This window comes from Ammospiza nelsoni, chromosome 2 (genome assembly GCF_027579445.1).
Source record: "Ammospiza nelsoni isolate bAmmNel1 chromosome 2, bAmmNel1.pri, whole genome shotgun sequence".
In the NCBI taxonomy this organism is placed as follows: Eukaryota; Metazoa; Chordata; class Aves; order Passeriformes; family Passerellidae; genus Ammospiza; species Ammospiza nelsoni.
The window spans coordinates 99,592,082-99,612,243 of NC_080634.1; the positions used below are offsets into that span (position 1 = coordinate 99,592,082).

Sequence of the window (20,162 nt, forward strand, 5' to 3'; positions counted from 1 at the left end):
CTGTTAATGTTAAAGCCACAGCAACAATGAAACTGCTTAATGTTTTGTTTTATGTCAGTTTGCTTGATTTAAGATTTATACATTTATTCCTTAGAGAGATGCCAAAATCTGTTCAACTTGCAAGTAAATATTATGTTAATTTTTAACCAAGCAGGGCCAGGCAATGGTTGGCAGGTGGCACTGGAAGTAAACAGAGAAACGAAATCTCTTTAGTTCTCTGTTAAAAGATGTTGTTCAAGCTACTATGAGATTGCCTGATATGTATAAGGAATCATAGTGTGTTCAACCTGAACTTTGCCTCCTGCTAGAATAGAATTGAAGCAAAGCAGCTGTATATTACTTTTTCTGTATTTTTCCCCTTTTAAAAACATTGCATACATACATACACAGTTCACCTCTGTGTGTGTGTGTGGACATGGAGTAGAATGAGAATAGCTCAAAAAGAAACAAAAATGTTGATCTCTAGAAGTTGGGGACTGTCTTTCCATAACTTTTTTGCATCTTTAAGTTTGGCAAAAGTTCTTTTTGAACTCTATGTGCAGACTTCACTGCATGGATAATTTACTAGGGTAGGGATTCAAAGCACTGAAAATATTCACCTGGACGTTACTTTGAAAATTAAATTCACTGAATTATTAAATAATTGCCTACCCAGCAGAAAAATAATCTATTCCCTGTATGCATTTCTGGTTTATTAGTCAGTGCTCTTAATTCAATATAGGCCTCCTGGGGCAAAAAGCACGCACCTGGAAAATATGGTGATAAGCACATTGAAGATGCTTACAACAGACTGAAGTAAATAAAGATGTTGTTTTGCATATATGATTCAGATTATTCCAGTGCTAATGTGCAATTAAATTTCCTGTAGGTTCAGTGTTTGTAATGCAAAGCTGTGCTTTGGGTGGGGTTGTTTGGAGATAGGGAGATAGTAACGTTCTGGAACAGCACTGTTGGTGTTGTACTGAGAAACTGAAGTACTTGCACGGGGATTCACAATCTGGTGCATACTTGCATCTCCTAAAATGTGAGCAACTCTTCTGCAACTTCTGTGCCTCTTTTTTTTTTTTTTTTGTTTTTGCCAAATGGAAGTTGCAAACATTTATAAAAATGTTAAGCTCTTGTATAGATCAGCAAAGCAGAGCAGCAAGGCGAGCACAGCCAGGTCGGGAGTGCAGCGCAGGAGGTCACAGCACGCTGTACTGCTTAAAACCAAACAAGCTTAAAACATGCTATGCTGTTGACTTCATGTGTATTTGAACAGAGCAAACCCACAAATAAGAGGTTCCATAATCACAGATTTTTTGAGAGTCTGAAACACGATGACTTAGTCTCTTACTTGTACTACAAACCTCTTTTAGGAAGTATCAGTTGAAGTAAGGAGGCAAGCAGAGGATTTAAAGGAAGATGGGGAGTGTATTTTGTCTAACATTAACAAACTGGATGAGAGGAACTGCACTGTAAGGTAAGTACAGTCTTTCTTAATTTCTCTCTCTAAAAGATTTGGTTTTGACCAATGTTTTTGACAAATTTCTGTGATCTAATCTTTTCCTGACTCAAACTGCAAGTTCTGCTGTGATGATTTCAGAGTTTTTGCCGTGCCTTCTTCCCTTATTTCCCTCCTTCTCCCCAAATAAGTCAATGTGCATGATAGAATTAATTTTGGGACAGAAATTTTTGGGGACTCTAGTGTGAGCTTAAAGAAATTGTTGAGTGTTGAGCATATTATAGTTTGTTCAAAGGCAGTTGATTCTTATTTGTGTGCATGAATTATTTGTGTGATAGTTACGGATTTTTTGGGGGTAGATGGGGGCCTGGGGTTTCCCAAAAGAGATTTCCAGTATTATTCCTGGCAAAGACAGCATGCTGCTGAAACATAGTACTACTGTAAGGTCTTTGCTTTTCTTGTGGCTTTACAGAATACAATACGTGAATAGAAGACACTAAAATTTGTTTCACTGTTGGAAGAGCTCAGATTTTCTCTGTTAATCCATGTATTAATATATATACAATGCTTTCAAAGGTGTGACTGCATGCACAGTGTGGTTTAAATCCATTAAATGTCTAGCATGCTGAGGGTTGTCCTCGTCCTGGCCCCGATGTGGTGCAAGCAGTGATTTCAGATGTGGTGCAAGCAGTGATTTCAGCAATCGCTGATTCTGTGGCTGCTGAAGCCCAGCTGAGGTTGTGCACATGCTGCCGCTGCCAGGTCTGACAGCTCTGGGTTTCATAACAGAGGGAACCCATGGATAGGAAAAAAGAACCTCTGTAGGCTTTCCTCAGTTCTGTAAGTGGTATTAATCCCTCCAGGGAGAGGAAATTACGAACTATAGCGAACACACACTCTAGCTGTGACCCTAAAACCTTGTAAAAAGTTAGCATTTATTTGTGGGTTCATATGATTGTATTTTGCATTGCCTATGGCTTAGCTGAAGTGAGCACCCCCTATTTTTGCAGTTTTTGGCAGCCCTGTGTACTTGGGCAGGGACTGCAGAATGGGCAGCCCCGGAGGGCGCAGTGTGCGGCGGGCAGCAGGGGCGGGCACGCTCCGGGAGCGGCCGCGCTGCCGTGGGCGGGCAGCAGCTCCGCACGGGTGAAATGATTCCCATCTACCATTATTCACAAAAGCATGTGAATAATACTCCTACGCCAGCACTTTAGCAGTGTTTGTGCAGCACAATTCTTGCTTTATAATCATGGAATCCATGAAAATCACATGACTGGGCACCAGCTGCAGTAACTTTTTTTTCAGCTGGAGCCTGTTTTGACATACATTTCAGATGTGGTATTTGGCTATTTTCGTGCATTACAGAAGGTTTTGTGAAATGGTCTCTTTGTCTCAACGTTGATATGCAGAGGTTTGACATGCCTTCTGTATTCAAAAAACCGATTAAAATCCCTCATTTGGGCATTTAATTCCTGTGTTGTGAGCTGCCACTGCGTGATAATGAATGGCTGCCTTACGGGAAAGAATATATATTTCCGTGTGCTCCTGTTGTACAAGGCATTCTTGTGCTCAACAGGAACTGGCCTCATGGCATGGATTGATTTTATGATTTTTGAGCTGCCCTAAAGGCATTTAGCTTTCTATTTTTGAAATCTAGCAATCTGCAAATGGCTAGCAAATCTACCTAATTCAGGGTATATTCTCGAACATGAATAGTAACCAAATCTGAGGTCTTCCTTATGGTCATATTTAATGCTCTATTTTAAAATTTATGTTTGGATTAAATAGCTGGCAGCTGTTATTTTGTGCTGCTGAGACCTGTGTGCTATGGTGGCCTTTGTGCTGCCAAAGTCAGTGTGATGGGGCTGAACACAGGAGTGGCCCTTCTGCACTTGTGGGCATGAGATTTGCAGGAACCCAAGCTGAGAGACAGCTGTGGAGTCCATGGGTGCTTTCTGCAGGTCAGAGACTGTCCTACACTACAGGGTGCTTCTGGCCTCCCTCCCCTCCCCTTTGCAGTTGTTTTGAGAAATGCAAAAAAATACTAACTTGAAATAAACTTTGAATAGCTACCATTTACAGCTGCCCTGATAATTTTCCTCAGAAATATGAAATACGAGGTTTTTTTAAATGCACTGACTCTAGGATGGAAAAGGATTAGAATATTGTAACAGCAAATAGCATTTTAAAAACAAACAAAAATAAAGGTGTTTGGCAATTTCTTTTTCTCCTGAGCATTTTGCTACAGTATTTTCTTGGCTGTTCTTTTTTAGCACACAATTGTAAAATGTAATTAACAGTACTTTAAAAAACTGGGGGGAGGGGAGGAGTGGTGTGTGAATGTTGAGTTGATGAAGATAGTTTGTGAACCTCTTTCATCTTTGAGCTCTGTTTTTCCCCTCTGAGGTTACTGAGTGCCTCCAATGAATTCAGATTGTTTCATCTCCCTTTTTAGAAGAGCTGCACCATGTTCTTCTGAACTGCAGTATTTAATAGTTTAGGGTATTACTTGTGTAGGAAGAGAAAATAGTGGCCCATAGCAGCCATTGTCATCTCTAATGGAAGACCCAAGCCACTCTTGTTAGGAACTTACAGGGTTGGAGTCATCTAACACGAGATGTGTATTTTTATACTGAGGGGTTGCTGTGATTCTGTGGTGGTTCTTAACTTTAGGACAGCTTAAAAGCATTATACAATTTGGCTGATCTGTAAAACAAAAAAATGCTACTTTTTTGTTGTTGTTGTGCCTCTTTCTAGTTCAAATTATTTACAAAAGCTTACCTTTTTATGGATGTGAAGTCTGTGCTTCTATAAACATGTCTCTCTTTCTGCATTTGTAAAATTACTTAAACTGTAAAATTACTTATAATTACCTTCCTTATAGAAGTCTCCACAATTTCTAAGCTGAAATAGACTTTCAAAAAGTTAGAGGGAAATAGATGCTCTGACCAGCAGTCTCTGGCTTCCTGCAGTATGACATGCACGCATAAGTCATTCTGCATCAAAAGACTCCTGCTTTATGATCTAATTCTTAAGATTGCCATCTACTAGAGATGTTTACAGCCATTGCCTTTATTTACTTTCTAAGAACATTTGACTCCTAGCTCTATTAATTTGTTCCTGTGATGTCTATTAAAGTTACATAACTTCAAAAAGTGAAAAAGGATATCTGAGATCACAGGCTGCAGAAAATATTTCACCATTTAATAGGTGTCAAGTCCAAGAGCATATGCGTGTCAAGTGTAGGACCACAGTGTGACTCAACTCTAATTAAACACTGTAAAACATTTTCAGTGTTTTCATACCTTAGTAGTTACTCCTATTTGAGTTGAGCTCTTAGAGACAGAGGAACAACCTTTACAATACAAAAACAAAATAAAAATAATATCTTAATGCGTAAGTTGTCCTAAATGTCCAAGTATAATGTTCTAGAAAAATCTTTGATAATCCAGAAACAGGAGCCTGTAGACATGTTCCTAGGTTTTTTTATTAGGCTCTTTATAAGGAAGATTTTTCAATTCGATATCTTGGTGAATATCTTGGCTCCATACTCACCAAGAGGAGCAGCAAATAATTGTGCAAGGAAGGAGGAGGGCTTTCAGCAGCACAGGAATATGGCTGACCTTATGTCTTCTGAACTGAGTGAGATGGAAAATAATTTAAAAATTACCAGTAGTCCATTTGTATCATGCATATATGGATATTTGTGTGTATATATATACAGACATATATAATATACATGTATATTGATAGTTATTTCTTTTAGCTTTTTCTGATTTGTGACCAGTATAGGAGTTGGGGTTTACATATCTATGAGGACTGATTAACAGTGGGGAAAAAACTCCAACAATACCCAATACACATTTGGACAAATTAGTTTCCTTATTTCCTCAGACAATGGTAGATGGTGTAAATTATTAATTGAAAATATTCTTAAAAACTACAGTTTTTCATAACTGCAGAAATTTTAAATTCTACATTTTATTTGGGTTTCTTTTACTGTGATGTCAAAAAATTTAACAAGGTACCAATATACAGTGTTAGGATCAGCTTAACTAGGAACTGAGCTACTGAAATACAAGACTTGAAGCCTTGGAAGTTTTTATTTGTAGCAAAAGGGCCATTTCCTTAAATAGTTAACAAGAACTTTTGCCACCATTGTGTTGCATATCTATTTTAAACTTCTTTATTAAGAATTGTGAAGTTCTAGGATAGTTTAGTTTGTTCAGAGGGGACCTTAAAAATCATCTGGTTCCAGCCCTCCTGCCATGGCCAGGGAGCTCTCCACTAGACCAGGTTACTCAGAGCCCCATCCAGCCTGGTCATTAACATTTCCAGGGAGCCCATTGCTTCTCTGGATAACCTGTTCCAGTGCCTCCTCACCACCCTCACAGTGAAGAATTTCCTTCTAATACCTAATCTGAACCTGCCTTCCTCCATGTTAAAGCCATTCCTCCTTGTCCTATCACTTCATGCCTTTGTGAAAAGTCTCTCTCCAGTTTTCTTTTAGCCCCCTTGAGATACTGGAAGGTGCTGTAAGGCCTCCCTGGAGCCTTTTCTTCTCTAGGCTGAACAGCCCCAACTCTCTCAGCTTGTCCTCAATGAGATGTTCCAGTCCTGTAACCATAGTAGTGGCCCTCCTCTAGACACATTCCAGCAGGGCCACATTTTTCTTCTTTTGGGAGCCCTAGAGCTGAATGCAGTCATCAAGGTGAGGTTTTGCAAAAGCAGAGTAGAGGGGGAGAATTCCCCTCCCGTGAGCTGCTGGCCAGACTGGTTTTGGTGTAGCCATTTGACTTTCTGAGCTGGGAGTGCACTCTACCTATTGATTATTGAGCTTTTTGTCCACAATCACCCCAAGATCTTTCTTCCCAAGGCTGGTCTTGGTCCATTCTCAGCCTGAACTTCTGCTTGGTATTGGCCTGACCCAGGGGCAGAACCTGGCACTTGGCCTTGTTGACCTTCCTGAGGTCAACAATAAATTACTCAGTTATTGTTGCAGTTAGCAGTCAATCTGTAAGTTGCTTTTCCTGATTGAACATTGCAGGACAAGTAAGTCTCAGGCACTGAAGGACTTATCAAGACATTACCAGAGCTATGTAAACAAAATGTTTTCCCCCTTTTCTGTGTGAGGAAGAAATAGTATGATCTTGTGCAACTGCTTCCTTAGAAATCAGTGGAAAAATTACTTTGGCAAACATTTCATGCATGTGTTAACAAGCTCCACAAAGCTTTCTCTTCTCCAGGCTGAACAATTCCAACCCTTTCATCGTGTCTTCACAGGAGAGGTGTTCCATCCCTCTGATCACCTCCCTGGCACTCCTCTGGACTTGCTCCAGCAGGTCCATGTCCTTAGCATTTCTTTATCATGAGATACTGATTATTAAGGCTTTTCTCAGAATATTTTTTTTTGCCAGTGATGTCATTGTGTGTGACATATAGCAATGACACAGTACAATCTGGGCTGTTAAAAACTTTCTATTTTGTTTGAAAATGGGAAAAACCTCCTGTAGCTCTTCCTGTGCATATAGAGGAGAGTGAGCATCTATTCATATATGAGAAACCCCTGTAACCTTTCATCTTCCTTAGGTTTCTGTGAATGCTTGTAATTAGTGAACTTTCAGTGTACTGGTGTATGTGACTGACTAATAACACATACATAAATATCACACTCTGGGGCAGTGGAGCCTTGAATCACTGGTGCACAATGGCAGCTGAGGGGTGTCAATGCTTAAAGGCAGGCCAAAGGGCTATCTATACAGGCTTTCTTCTCCTTGTGAGCCAGCAGCAGATGCTTGGAGGGACAAACAGAAAGCCAGGGCAAGCCAGGAGCCATGCAGCTGGGTATCTTGTCAAGCCTCTGCTGGTTTGCCTATCTTTGAGCTTTGTTTTATTTTGGGGGTTTTGTTTAGTTTTTTACTGCTGTGAAGTACAAAGATTGTATGTTCCTAGAACAGTCTGTGAAATTCAGCTTTTCCTTCTTGTGTAGCAGTAATTTCTGTTGTATATCATTGTAAAGGTTGGTGAAGTACAGGAAAATCTCTCCTGTGGGTCACTTTGCATTTATTAAATCTGAATAATTTCCTCATAGCAGCAACTGCTGCCACCTAGTTTTTCACCCCTTTTGTGAATCATCTATGTCTAATGAGTTCTGATGTGAATGATGTGATGAGATGAGTGAAGACTCTGTCTTATGGGAGTCAAATTTTCAAGAGCCTCAGGTGAGATTAAATTTAATTTTCTAACTCATCTAAAAATCCAGTCTCTGTCATCCAGATCACTCTTGTCCCTGTGTGTAGTTACTCTTTCTAAGATTAGTAGTGCATCCAAGACATATCTTTTCTACACATGCCCAAATTATTCTTTGTCAATTTTACTCATTAGTGCAGCTGCTGAATCTCTTAATAAAACTTCTACTTTTTTTGCTTATTTCAGATGTTAAGTTTATGATTCTGAAGTTCTCCAGATTCATAATGAGATTTTTTTTTATTCTTGCTCTCTTTCCCTCATTCTTTCTCTTCAGCACCCTCACAGCTTCCCTCCCCCAACACTGAGTGTGTCACTGTGCTCGAGCAGCTGCCCAAGTATCAGAGGAGTGGGTGGCTGTGCACCACAGATCCCAGTTCAGCACTTTCCTGTGGAAGATTCAGGTGATTGTCATATGGCCCAGGTAGCTTATAACAACCCACTCCTGATGGTGTGCAGCGTCTGAGAATAGTTCCTGCAAAGGCTGTTCTTTGCTTGTGGAGTTGTGAAGGGAAGGCCATGTCCATTTTTTGCTGCAACCTTATTTTCTTTGTATTCTTGATCTTGTACTTTCATCCCTACAATCTGTTTGGCAGATATCTGTGTTTGAAGAAGTGCTTTTTTTTTTCTCCTTTTTTTTTTTTAAATCCCAACACCTCTAAGGATTTGTACTTCAGCTTTTGTTTTAAAATTTCTTTATTTACCATCTTTTGCTTATGCATCTGCTTTGCTAGGTTAGTTCTGGATTTTCCTCATTTGAGTAGGACCTAAGTTCTCTGGTGGATGTTCCTTTTAATTGCTGTTTAATTCAACTTTGGAGCGGGTAGAGAGGGGGAAGGAAGAATGGTGGTTGGGTGTTTCAGTAGGTGTTACACATTTCCTCTGAGTTTCATATATTGTATCTTCAGTTGCATGTTATCTCTTAGCATTATACCATCTGGCTTCTTCTCTTAAGAAATATTCATCTCATGTATGGAAATGTCCTTTTCAAAATTAAATACCACTGTGTGGATTCTTAATCTTTCAAAAAAGGTTTCTCTAAATGCATATGGCCACTGGCACAGGGTAGCTCTTCAAATAGTAAAGTTTTGAAGCAGATTCTTCCCATGCCTCAGGATCAAGGCAGAAGTTGCATGATAAATTGTCCCACTTGTAGTCTTTTTCTTCCTCTTGTTGTCCATTTTAAAACTTCCAGGCTAGGTGAGCTGAGAGATATGTGGGCATCTTCATAAGCATCACAAATGCATTATTTGGGTATTTGGAGGTTGGTTGTGGCTAAATAAATTGTTAAAACTTGCAGGCTCCTGCCAGTGCCTCCCCATTCCTCACTCTCCTGGCAGCCAGCGGCTGTCAGGTGTGCATCCTGCAGATCAGTGAGATGTTCCACTCAGGCTCATTAAATGGGTGCTGGACTGACTCCAAAACCTGTGCTTGGTTTACACTACTGCAGTAATACAGCCCTGTTTCTCCCCCATCCAATTTGTGCATTCTCCACACCCTTGAAAATGTGGACTCTCCCTCTACCTTTATTAGGTGAACTTTGAGTCCCTGTTTCTAAATTTGAGGGTGGCTGTCCTAGCTCATACATCCCCATTTTTCTACTTGCAGCTTTTTGCTACCAAGTGAAGTTATTTTTGCTTTAATTGCTCCTGGCACATCTGTTCTCCTCCCTGTGCATGCAGTGACAGCTAGGGGTATGTGAGGCCATCATGGGCTGATAAAAGGAAGTGTTGGAGGGTGGTTTCTTCTTACAGAAAGTTTCCTCCTCTGCCCCTAAAGGTGTTACCAAGCATGAGTAGCTGGAAGAAGTCCTAAACATTATTCTGAACTTGAGTGTGAGTGAAAGAACACACAGAAGTGTTTGTGAAGAGAGAAACAGAGATAAATTTGTACACATTAGTTCATTTTTGTATTCTGGTTTGATCTTACTCCTTTTCCTGGAAATAGGATTAGGATGAAAACCATCTAAAGATATTTTTTGTTGCATTGCTTGAAATTCAACTATCTTCATGTAGCCCTATTGAGTATGGAGATTTAGAGCTAATGTAAGATATAGTCTCCAGTGGTTAAAGTCATAAAAACATCATGTGCTGATGCATTGTAGATTTTATTTTCCCTTAAGTTACTTGATGAAAAGCATAATTGGAAATAGGTGACTGATTTGTCTCCTCAGTGTAGCAATTCATGCATTTCTGACATATGGAGTGGCTTTATGGTGTTCTGGTACTAAAAGCTAGCCTGTGCAATGTTCACTTTCTGCTATAAGCCCTTAGGCAACATGGTTATGGTTTGCTGTCAGGCAGGAGACTGTTCATATCAGTAAATGTGAGTGAAGTTTTGTGCTAAAAAGTAACGTGGCAGCTATAGCTTCCATTTCTCTGCATGGACCAGCCAGACTTGCTGCAGTCTGTTAACCAGTTGTATTGTATTATGTAAACTGGAATTTTTTCTTGAAGTTATTTTCTCTCTCTGTTGAAATCAAATAGGCAGAAAAATTTTAGGGGAGGTTATTTACTGGATATCTAGCTGCTCTATGTGGTTTTGTGTACAGTTGCATAGCATTTTCCTCTTAAAATGGGTCATCTTTAAAATTATCTTTTCATACATATTAAAGCCTTATCCACAACTTCTCTATTAAGTCTTTCATGTGTTCTTGTAGGTAAATTGAAAGGAGCTTGAGCTTTGCTCTGATGAAAGCCACGATGCCTTCTAAAGATGGAGCGTGGGGGTGGCAATGTGCTCATGCAGCATGAAAGCATTCAGTTCTTTCCCTGCAGAATCTCCTGCAAGAGAGGGCGCCTGTGCACACAACACATGCAAAAAAATTCAGGCTGGAGGGCTGTGATGAATACTCTCCTCTAGAATTAGGCTTGGTTATTTGAGTGTTGTTCAGAAAGGAACCTAGTGACACACTGATCTTTTAAAATCATTGTAAATAGTTAAAACTTGCAGAGCTGTAGTTGTGGAAATGCAGATCATGATTTTCACAGATGAAAACCCTTAAAAAATTAAAGGACTTTTAAGTTTTGTTTTGGTGGTTTTTTGGGGTTTTTTTTTGTTTTTTTTTTTAATAAGCAAATCCAGGAGGTGGGGGTGGGGGAAAGGAAAAGCTTTGAAGTCTCTGAGATCTTTTCCCTGAGGTCAGAAGTTTCTGGTGATGTAACATACAATACAGACTAAGCCTTCACTTATCAAGGTTAAAGTTGACAGAGCTTGTATGAACTTGTCAATCATAGGAAGCAGGCAAAAACAAGCCAGCTGTTGTAAGGCATGGCTTTGAAAATCCTCTGTGTTACAGTAAATGAGACACAGAGGTTGAGACAGATTCAGTTCTGCAAGGCTTTCAAACTGGCTGGCACATTTGCAGGGATGCAAAGCTCACATATCCAGTGAATATGGGTAAAAAGCTGTAAATCCTGGTAAGATTGTCTTGTCTTTAGTGTTAAAGCATGGAAGAAATGGCTAGAGGTGTGTGCCTTATTTACCATTTTTGTCCATTGTGAACAGAAATTTGCAGTGTTAATTCATAGAGTATTTCTTTTGTTCATCAGGTCTTTAAGAATAGGCTGCATCTTCTGCCTCTATCAGCAAAAGCTACAGTAGCAAATTAGCAATGATGCAATGCTTGGTACAGAATTTTATGTTGCTTAGTGCAGTTGACTGCTGTGTTTGCTGATGGTTGGAAGAACAGGGGGAAAACGTGAGTTAATTCCAGCTAGGATGCTCTGTGTGCATATGCTCGCACACACACGCTGTTTTTAGCAGCTTTTGTTTTCACAGTTGGCATCATGCACACTGGAATTAGAAGGCAGTGCCTTTGGAAAATACTTGTTTTCTGGACTGAGGGCTGCAGTGCCGTTGTTGTGGCTCAGGGTGCCAGGCTCAGGGTTCCTCTCGGCTAGGGGTGGTGCGAGAGCTTTTCATCTCGTTATTTGCCAGGCAAGCCTGTGACTGTGAGTACAGGCTTGCACAGAGACCTTTCCACAGCAGCAGGAGCTGGTAGCTGGGAGTCTGAGAGAATTGGATGTGACTGTCAGAAGCAAGCGGGTGAGTGTGGCTCTGAGTGAAAAGATGGCTATTGAAATGTATGCATGCTAATTAATTTAAATAACTGATTTAGGATTTTTTTTCCTTTAGGGATGAGCTAGCTATGTGTTCTTTTTTGGTGAGAGAATGCCTGAGTCTCCCAGGTGACCTAGTTGTTATTCACAAAGTGTTTCATTTTATAGCTTGTCTTCTGTTACCTAATTCTTGTTCAGCTGCAAGCAGCTGTTTTCAGTACTAATAGCAACAAGAAAATATCAACAGCATTATCAGGACAAAAAAGTCTAAATGAAAAAAAAAAATCAAAGGGGTGGCAACTGGAATGTAGGGGTTTTTTTAGTAAATTGACAAAACAATCATTCTTCTTTAAGCTTTTTTTTTTATGTGGCTGTGATTTCCTTGTTAACAGTGGTGGAAAATATTGTCTTTTGTCTCTGCAATGGTTGCCATTTGTGTAATATGATGGTTCTCTTTATACTGTTGGGATATTCTGATGATTGAATTCAGTGTGTAAGTACTGAACACATTAACTGGCTGACTTGAGTAGAAGTAATTTTAATTCCATGCAGGTAATCCCCTGTGTGCTAGGAGAGGCATGCAATAGATAAAGCAGTAAGAATGCAGCCATAAAAATTACCTTTTATTGGTTTTTTTTGATGTGCAGCAGAATGGAGGAGGGGCTTTTGTTTTCTGAACTAAGGAAAGGAAAGCATCGCTCCCCCTGCCCTTTCCCACAAGATTCTTCCCTTGTGCTGCTGTAAGAAATATAATTTTAATCAGATTTTATTTTTGTTAGGGGCCTATGTCTTTTGCTATTACCCATGACTGGCCTACATTCATCCATCAACATAACTTTGTCTATTTACTGCAGAATTTGAGTGGATATGTTCTTTGTTATTTATTTATTTCTGATTTTCATGGGGAAAGAGGCAACATTTTTAGAGAGGCAGAATGAGATAGGAAAACTCATTGCAGTGTGTATGTTGCCATGCATGCAGGACAGGAGAGAAATTCTGGTGGGATCGATGGACTGGCAAGCAGTGTCTGTTATTGTATTTCATTCTGTGATAAAGCCAGGTGATAACGCAAGGGTTGTTAAGGTAGAGTGACATTTTGCTTTATCACATTGGGTGCAACAACTAAACTGTATTTAGTGTGACTGACTAAACAGATAACTGCCATTGAGGCACAGATAATGTTAACAGGCTTTCAGAGACAGAATTGACGAAACAACACTTGCACCATGATAAACAGGTTGTAGTGTACCAGTGATGTGCTGTGGGATATGTTTGTGAAATATCTTGCTAGTTTTGTACCTTCAGTGGTCTTCTGACAGGCCTTTTTTTTTCCCCCTTGAGAGAAAGCATTCCCTCATCATTCAGTATTCATTATTGTTTTCATCTTAACACGTTTTGGTTTTAGGACTGTTCGCTTCAGTAGTGTTTCTTGGATGCTGGTTGCCATCATCTGCCTCTTCAGACCAAGTGGACAGCTCTGCTTCTTTGTAGTGGCTTGTATGCTCTGCCTCTTCATGGCATGACTGTTAGGGTACAGCCATCATGGTTCTTTAGAGGGTTCTTTATTCTCTGCATTTATCTTTTAAGATTTCTAAGTACTTTCATAAAGCTGTCATATAACATCTTTGGAATACATGTCATTGTCGCTATCTGATGGATAGTGTGTGCTGTTGTACTGACTCAGTAGTGAAAGCAGATGGAAAGTTCATCAGAAAAATTAGCCAGGGGTGAAACAATTGCCCTGGTATTGCATGTCCAAACTGTGGTGCTGTGTGGTCAGTGTCTCCTGAGTATTCCAACAGTAAAACCAATTCAAGGGCTTAAGTGGTTAAGGGTTATCCTGGACCCTCTGAAAAAAAAAAAAGGATATGGGACTCTGATGAGGATTGAGAGAAGTAACAGAAGGGAGACATCTCTCTGCAGGTGAAGTCCTGAGTCAAGTTGTAGTCCACAGAGAACTCAGGTTTCATTCTATGTTGGCTAAACTTGGTTGGCTTAATGGTTGTCTAAACACAGGTATCTTGTGAGACCTGAGATAGCCTAGCATATCCCACTTGGCTTCCACCTGCCTTCTCTTAGGGGAGCTGATGCCTTTGTACCTTTAAAGTTTCTGAAATAATAGAAGACACCCATCATGCATTAGTTAGTGCTTATCAATGTGGATTAAAATGTGGCATTAGACAGCAATTTTTTTCCTGAATTTCCAACAGTCTTGGAATCCCATTCTAACTTCATAGCATTGTGTTGTCTCAAGCAGAACTATACTGGATAGAAGAAACTACCCTTTATTTGTGGATTATTGCAGAAGTGCTTTTGGATCCCAGTGTGCCACATGCCAGAAAAATACACCATCAAAACATAGTTTCAGCATATGAAGTTCATAGCTTAAAAAGTATTGGCAAGAGCTGTGCCTATAAACAGGATTTTGTCATATGCAAAGACAGTATTTCCCAATTGCTTTATGCCACATAATTGTCTGTTTCAAGCCAGGTCAGGTCCTTGATCCAGTTTTCTGTGGAGCTGTACAATTCCTACTGCTAGTATGCTGGAAGGAGCAGGAAGACAAAGCTCAAAGTGTCTAAGAAGGAGACTGCCTCTTCTGGCCGAGTATCTGCATACGGTCACTTTAAAGGGACTGCAAAACTGTGGCCTTGATTTTCAGAGTGTTTGTTTTTGTAGGGGGAGGACTTTTATTGTAGAGTCATACTCAGGTATGAAGGCCTTTTTCCAGTGTAGCTTGTAGTTCTTGAGAAGGAATTTAAATTAAATCAGAAACAGCCACTCCATTTGCTCTCCTTTGCTGGTGAGTTAGTGCAGGACATATCATTGGTTACATAACCATGCTTATGTTTTATGGTGAAACTTTTGCACAGAGGTCAGGCCTTCAACAAATGATACATTTTTCAAATGTTGGCTAATGCATTTTTTCAAAGCTTATCTAGTCTGGGATTTTGAAGTTGGAGCGTCTTGTGGCACTGTTTGGGTTGGCCTGAAGTGTTCTCAAGAAACTGTAAATCAGACAGATAAAAATCAAACACACTGAGTTTATTGAAATCACTTTCATTTATTGAGATACAACATTGGCTATCTCTCCATCCAGATTTAGTCAAGTCTCGAGTATGGGGCAAATGAAGAAAGTTATTTGGAGTCGTTTTTTATGGCAACCAAAAATATTATTCTTCTGATAGACATCTATACATAATGATTAATTTTTGTAAATGCTCACTGACTCCACTGGCAGGCTCCAGGTTAATGTGTGTGTATGTGTATATGGTTTAACCTTCATGCAAGAGCTCACATTACTGTTACCTCTCTGATTTGTTGGAATAGCCTGTTGTAGTATTGCTCGGGGGACTGGAGGTATCCAGGCTGGGGATGAGACCTGGGAGGTTTTTGCCCAGCTTATTCTTTGCATGGCCTTTAATATTTCAGTCTTGAGTGTGTATGCCCCAAGCTAATGGAGCCAGAAGGAAACAGAGAGGTACTTGTCCATTGAGGTAGAAAGTACTTTGTGCCAGTGTGGAGATCCACATTGCCACCCCCACTGCAGTAAGTGGTGCTGGGGTGGCTGTGGCCACTGGGAAAGTGCAAGACAGAGAGCAGAGCTGCTCCTGCGTTCACTGATGAGTGCTCAGCCTCTTGTCTCTCTACACAGATCCCCTCTGGGAATGCTGAGCCCTCTGCTAATTGAGAGCTCCTCAAAAATGTGAAGGACTGGTTTGTGTAATGAAGCAATTCCTTCTTTTCAGTCAGAAGCCCACATTGGTTTTCTGCCTCCTGCCATTTAGATAGGAAAGCTCCTACAGCAAAATACTAAAAACAAATGCAGTAGAAAAGACTGGTGTTGGACTCCTGTACTGGACTCACCCTTGCTGAGTACTACTTTGTAGCAATAACATAAGACTCTTAATTGCACTTCCTTTGCAGCTGGGGTTAAGTGACTGGTGTGAGTTGCCTGGCAGTGAAAGCTGTAATGTGCCATGCTGGGCTGGGGAATGTGCATGAGCTTTCCCAGTTGTGTTGTCTCAGAAAGGCTCCTGCAACTGGGGTAATTGAGGCATTGTATTATGTGGTGGGGGAGCTTTGGGTTTGAAGACAGCTAAGAGTTTAATGTTTTTCATGTTGGCTGGTTTGTTATCTAGAATGAAAATAGTAATTAAGTCAATTGTCATTTTTTCAGATTATTTAAAACTCTTCTGTCTCTCACTTTGTGATGTTTGGTTATAAATGATGAGTTCCTTTCAGTGGTATGTTATCTTTGCATAATCCTATGGGTCTCATTTCCAAACCAGCTGTATTCTGGGCAGATTATTACATAATGCACTGACAAATAACAAGCAGCTTAGTGGACTTCTCAGTATTGATAATAATGTAACACCTTTGCAGGTTCTTGCCACTCTGTTCTCCTGGGGCTTGAAGCTCATTTTCTTTTCCTCCTTTCTGAACAGTAAGCTTACATCTCTCCAAAATAATGTGATGAGCATGTTTTGCATGAAGATGCACTCACACTGAATGCAGTTTAGCTTCAGTGTTGAATGTAGCCACCACCTCTCCACAGACCCATTTTGTGTGGCGCTGCAAAATTTTTTATTGATTTTGTGGAAGCTGTATGAAGTCATGTGTGTAATCTCTGAATTTTATCTCCATGTTTGCAAATATGGCATCTCTAAATTTCTCTCTGCTATAGTTCTTTATGTCCTTTTGCTCAGTTTTGGAAAGTGACATGACTGCTAGAGCATTCATTATTTTTCAGCCAGATAAATAAAAATATATATGCACCAATGTATTGGTTAAATGTTTTGGATATGCAGATGTGTCAGATTGGTGGTGTTCTCCGTCCTGTCTGCTTCCACCAGCACTCCCAATCCCAATGTGCATGTGAAGTTCATGGTATACTTTGCAAACTGGCTGAGGTAATGCATGTAATTGCTGTCTTTGCAACATTTTGTGTCGTACCCTTGATTTTTCTGTGCACCTGAGAGCATCTCTTGCACTGGCTTTTGTTGTGGCTTATGGATGTGAAGATGAATTGGGAGGCCTGAAGAGCTTCTTTACAGGTTAACAAGAAGAAAATTGTGCTGTTCATGGGTTATCTAGACATGAAAAATACTGGTTTAAACACAGTATTTAATATGTAAGACCTGCAGTCTTCATTTGGTAAATATTTCCATTAAAATTAGTGGATCTATTTACAGGCCTGGTTCTGCTTATGTTGAACTCACTAGGGAAAATGAGCTGACTCTTGAGATGCCATGCAACCAAACCTGAATAGTGTTGGTCTTTCAGGCCTTTTGTGTAACTTTCTACTTCACAAAACTGTCCTTCATCTACTGTTAAAGGAGGAGTCTATAAATACTGTTTTGTAAATCAGAATTGACTCTTAATTTGTCAGACAACTTGAAGTTGTCTGAACCAACTACTCTTAGGTGAGAGCAATATAAAGAGACTTGAATGTCAACAACACTAATCTCCTCATTCATATTAAATTTAAAATTTACTGGTTAAAGTTGAATTTTAAGGTTTAACACTTCACATGAGAGAGAAAGACTGCGTATGTGACTTCTCAGGAATCCACATCTAATCAGTCATCTTTCCATAATACTTCAATTTAAATATTTGTTTTAATTTAATTAAAATAGAAATGCAGTGTGTAAATTTTTTTCTTCTTGAATTTACAACAGACTTTAATAGTTATTTCATGGATGTGCTTTTATCTCAAATTTTGTATTCCTGCACACTGGTGTTAACTGCCTATAGACAATCTCAAACCTGGTACAGTGATGTTAATAACATGTTTACATTGAAAAATTCAACTAAACTTTATTTTACAAGTGGGCTGGGAAAGATGCCTCTTTCAGAGTCACCTCAAAAGAAGGCTTGGGCAGTGCATTACTACAGGATTACTATTTAAAAATACAGAGACCAGCAGTGTCAGTAGCATAATTTACATTAGTAACTCTGAAGCCTTTGACTTCTTTGTTGCAGCTTGTTTTCTAAGCTCATAATGTCTCTTCAGCCTCCTTTAAAGCAGAGGGCAAACCAGTCTCCTCTCAGGGCTCCAGAGGTACTTTCTCCTGCCTTCTGCTCCTTCCCCACTTTGTCTTTATCTGGTGAGCACAGATGTTCTACGTGTCGTGTGGCAAAGGACAAGCCTGGAACTGCAAAAGGCTGTTTCCTCACTAGAGAGAGAGTGTGAAACTGGAATAAACCCAAAACCAGTTGGGATAAGATAAGGTCTTTTTGGCCATTGTTTGTCATTTGTGCTGACAGGGCAAAAGAAGTTCAACCTTAAAATAAGTCTGACCAGAAAATAAATTTCTAAATTTTCTTTTCTGCCTTAATTCAGGAGATAGTGACTTTCCCCAATTTTTTAGCTTCAGCAAACATTTTGTTCTCATTTCATTTTTCAGCAGACACACAAAAATTCAACCTCCAGATTGATAATTTAAGTTCCTGGTATTCAGTTCACATTTTAAAATGTTATTGAAGTATTATTGCACCTAGATAAGAAAGTGTGTTTCACACACTTTGTCACTGACTTTGGAGCAAGAAGAGAATTAAATTTTAGTATTAGAATTAAACAAAACTGGAGATAGTTTTGTTTTCTACCAGCGTTTGGCTGTGCATTTAACTAAGCTGTGCACGGTGCCTCGGGTTACCCAGAGGTTGTGTCGCGTCCTGTGGCGCTCCATACCCTAATTTAGCCTGACATTATGTTTTGACTCATCACGTTAGATTAAGTGCACCATGTGTGCCCATACATGAGAGGATGTTTTTGTGCTTACAGTTACCATAGACTGGAGGAGTTGGTGTTCAGTGTTGGATGTGATCTCAGTGTTCAAGCGTCCTGGGTTGCTGCATTGGCCTTGCACCGAAGGAAATAAATCAGCAGCATACTAAAAGCATGTTCTTTTCTCTAGGCAAGCTGACACAGGGGCCCTGAGGGAAAGCCCACGAGAGAAGAGTGATCAACTGGACCAGAATTTAGGCCACAAGTCGAAGTCTTCTGTCAGACCTTTGCACGTGCAAGAACCTCCAGTTCTGCCTCCCGAGAGTCGGGGCAGGTCTGGGACATTGCCTAGTGACTACCGGTACTCTCAGGAAAATGTGAATGAGAAGAGCAAGGATTGTAGCCTGCCTCACCTGCCCTGCTCTGAGCCACAGACCTCTAAAGAGAACCACTCCTGTCAGTCCTGGGGCAAAGGAGAGGAAAACCATAGAACAGAGCCAGTGCCACCGAACAAGAAGCGTGGACCTGCTCCTCAGAGGCCACCACCACCTAAAAGAGACAAATTCAGGCGACCAGATATTTGTGCACCGTCGCTCGGCGCCTCTTCTGAATCCCTGCTGGTAGCACCTGGCCGGCCCTTCCTGTCCTCATCCCCCAGCTCCACCCAGGTCTTTGCCAGTCAGTCCTCTCTCTGTCAGAGCCCTGCAGCTTTCAATGGAAAACTGAAGAGTGCTGATCCACAGCAGCTCCAGCAAGTGTCATCCACAGAGAATGTTTGTCAGCACTTAGAAGAAAAAACACACCTTACGTCGGAGTCTTCCAAGTATCAGTATCTTCATAAACCTGGCATGGAGTCATCAAGGTCCCCTTCTCCCCAGTTTGCACCACAGAAGCTCACTGATAAACCTCCTGTGTCCCTACAGGATGAGAACCCAGCCAGGTACTAGATGAAACTCCTTTACTATTTTATTAACACTTCTTGCCCACTTAGACCTTATTATTGATTGTCTCTTCATTTTCTTTACATGTTCTTCAAGTTCATTAAGCATTGAGCCATTGCAGCATATTTTAGAGACCACAGACTTGTGTGAAATTCCTTTTGGTACCATTAATGTCCTTCAGCTGGTCTGTGGTTTCTTTTAGTTGACTTTGTGCTGCCCAGGTGTTACACCTGGTAGTTAGTAGAAAATGAAAGGGGAGGGTTCTAAGGGATTTTCCTCTGAATGTACAGGCAAAGTCAGAAAAGTCCCTGTCATCATTTCCCCTACCTAATTCTGTATATAAACATGAATCAGCGTAGGGAGGGACAAAGCAGATGTGGGAAGAGAAGCTGGATCCTTTGTGAGAGAACATCTGTTTTGAAAACACACAGAGTAATATACACTTGCCAAATCATGACTAGTTTTATGTTGCTTTTACAGTGAAATGTGGCACTTCAGGTTGTCTGTGGAGGGGTCCTCAGCACTTTATGTTGACAAGGACTGAACACTCAGCAGGAGAATGTCAGTCGTTTCCCAGGGTAGATAAACTCAGAATTAGACAACTGACTGCAATTAATGGATTGCTGCGTCTGTCATATGCTGCTAACATCATAAAAGGTTATTCTCCCACAAGATAACAAACTCTTCCAGGAAGCTCAGGAATCTTGGTTTTCATAAATCCTTCAGCACTATAATTCATG

General features: G+C 40.3%; 1 protein-coding gene across 4 annotated transcripts in view; it reads left to right on the forward strand.

The window, feature by feature from the left end:
- SHROOM2 (shroom family member 2) overlaps positions 1–20,162 on the forward strand; it is a 117,982-nt gene that overhangs the window by 81,757 nt on the left and 16,063 nt on the right. For all 4 annotated transcript variants that reach the window (XM_059493746.1, XM_059493742.1, XM_059493743.1 and 1 more), the window contains 2 exons: positions 1,359–1,462; positions 18,672–19,421. In XM_059493746.1, coding sequence (XP_059349729.1) covers positions 1,359–1,462; positions 18,672–19,421 — 854 coding nt within the window. The remainder of the gene's footprint in view (positions 1–1,358; positions 1,463–18,671; positions 19,422–20,162) is intronic.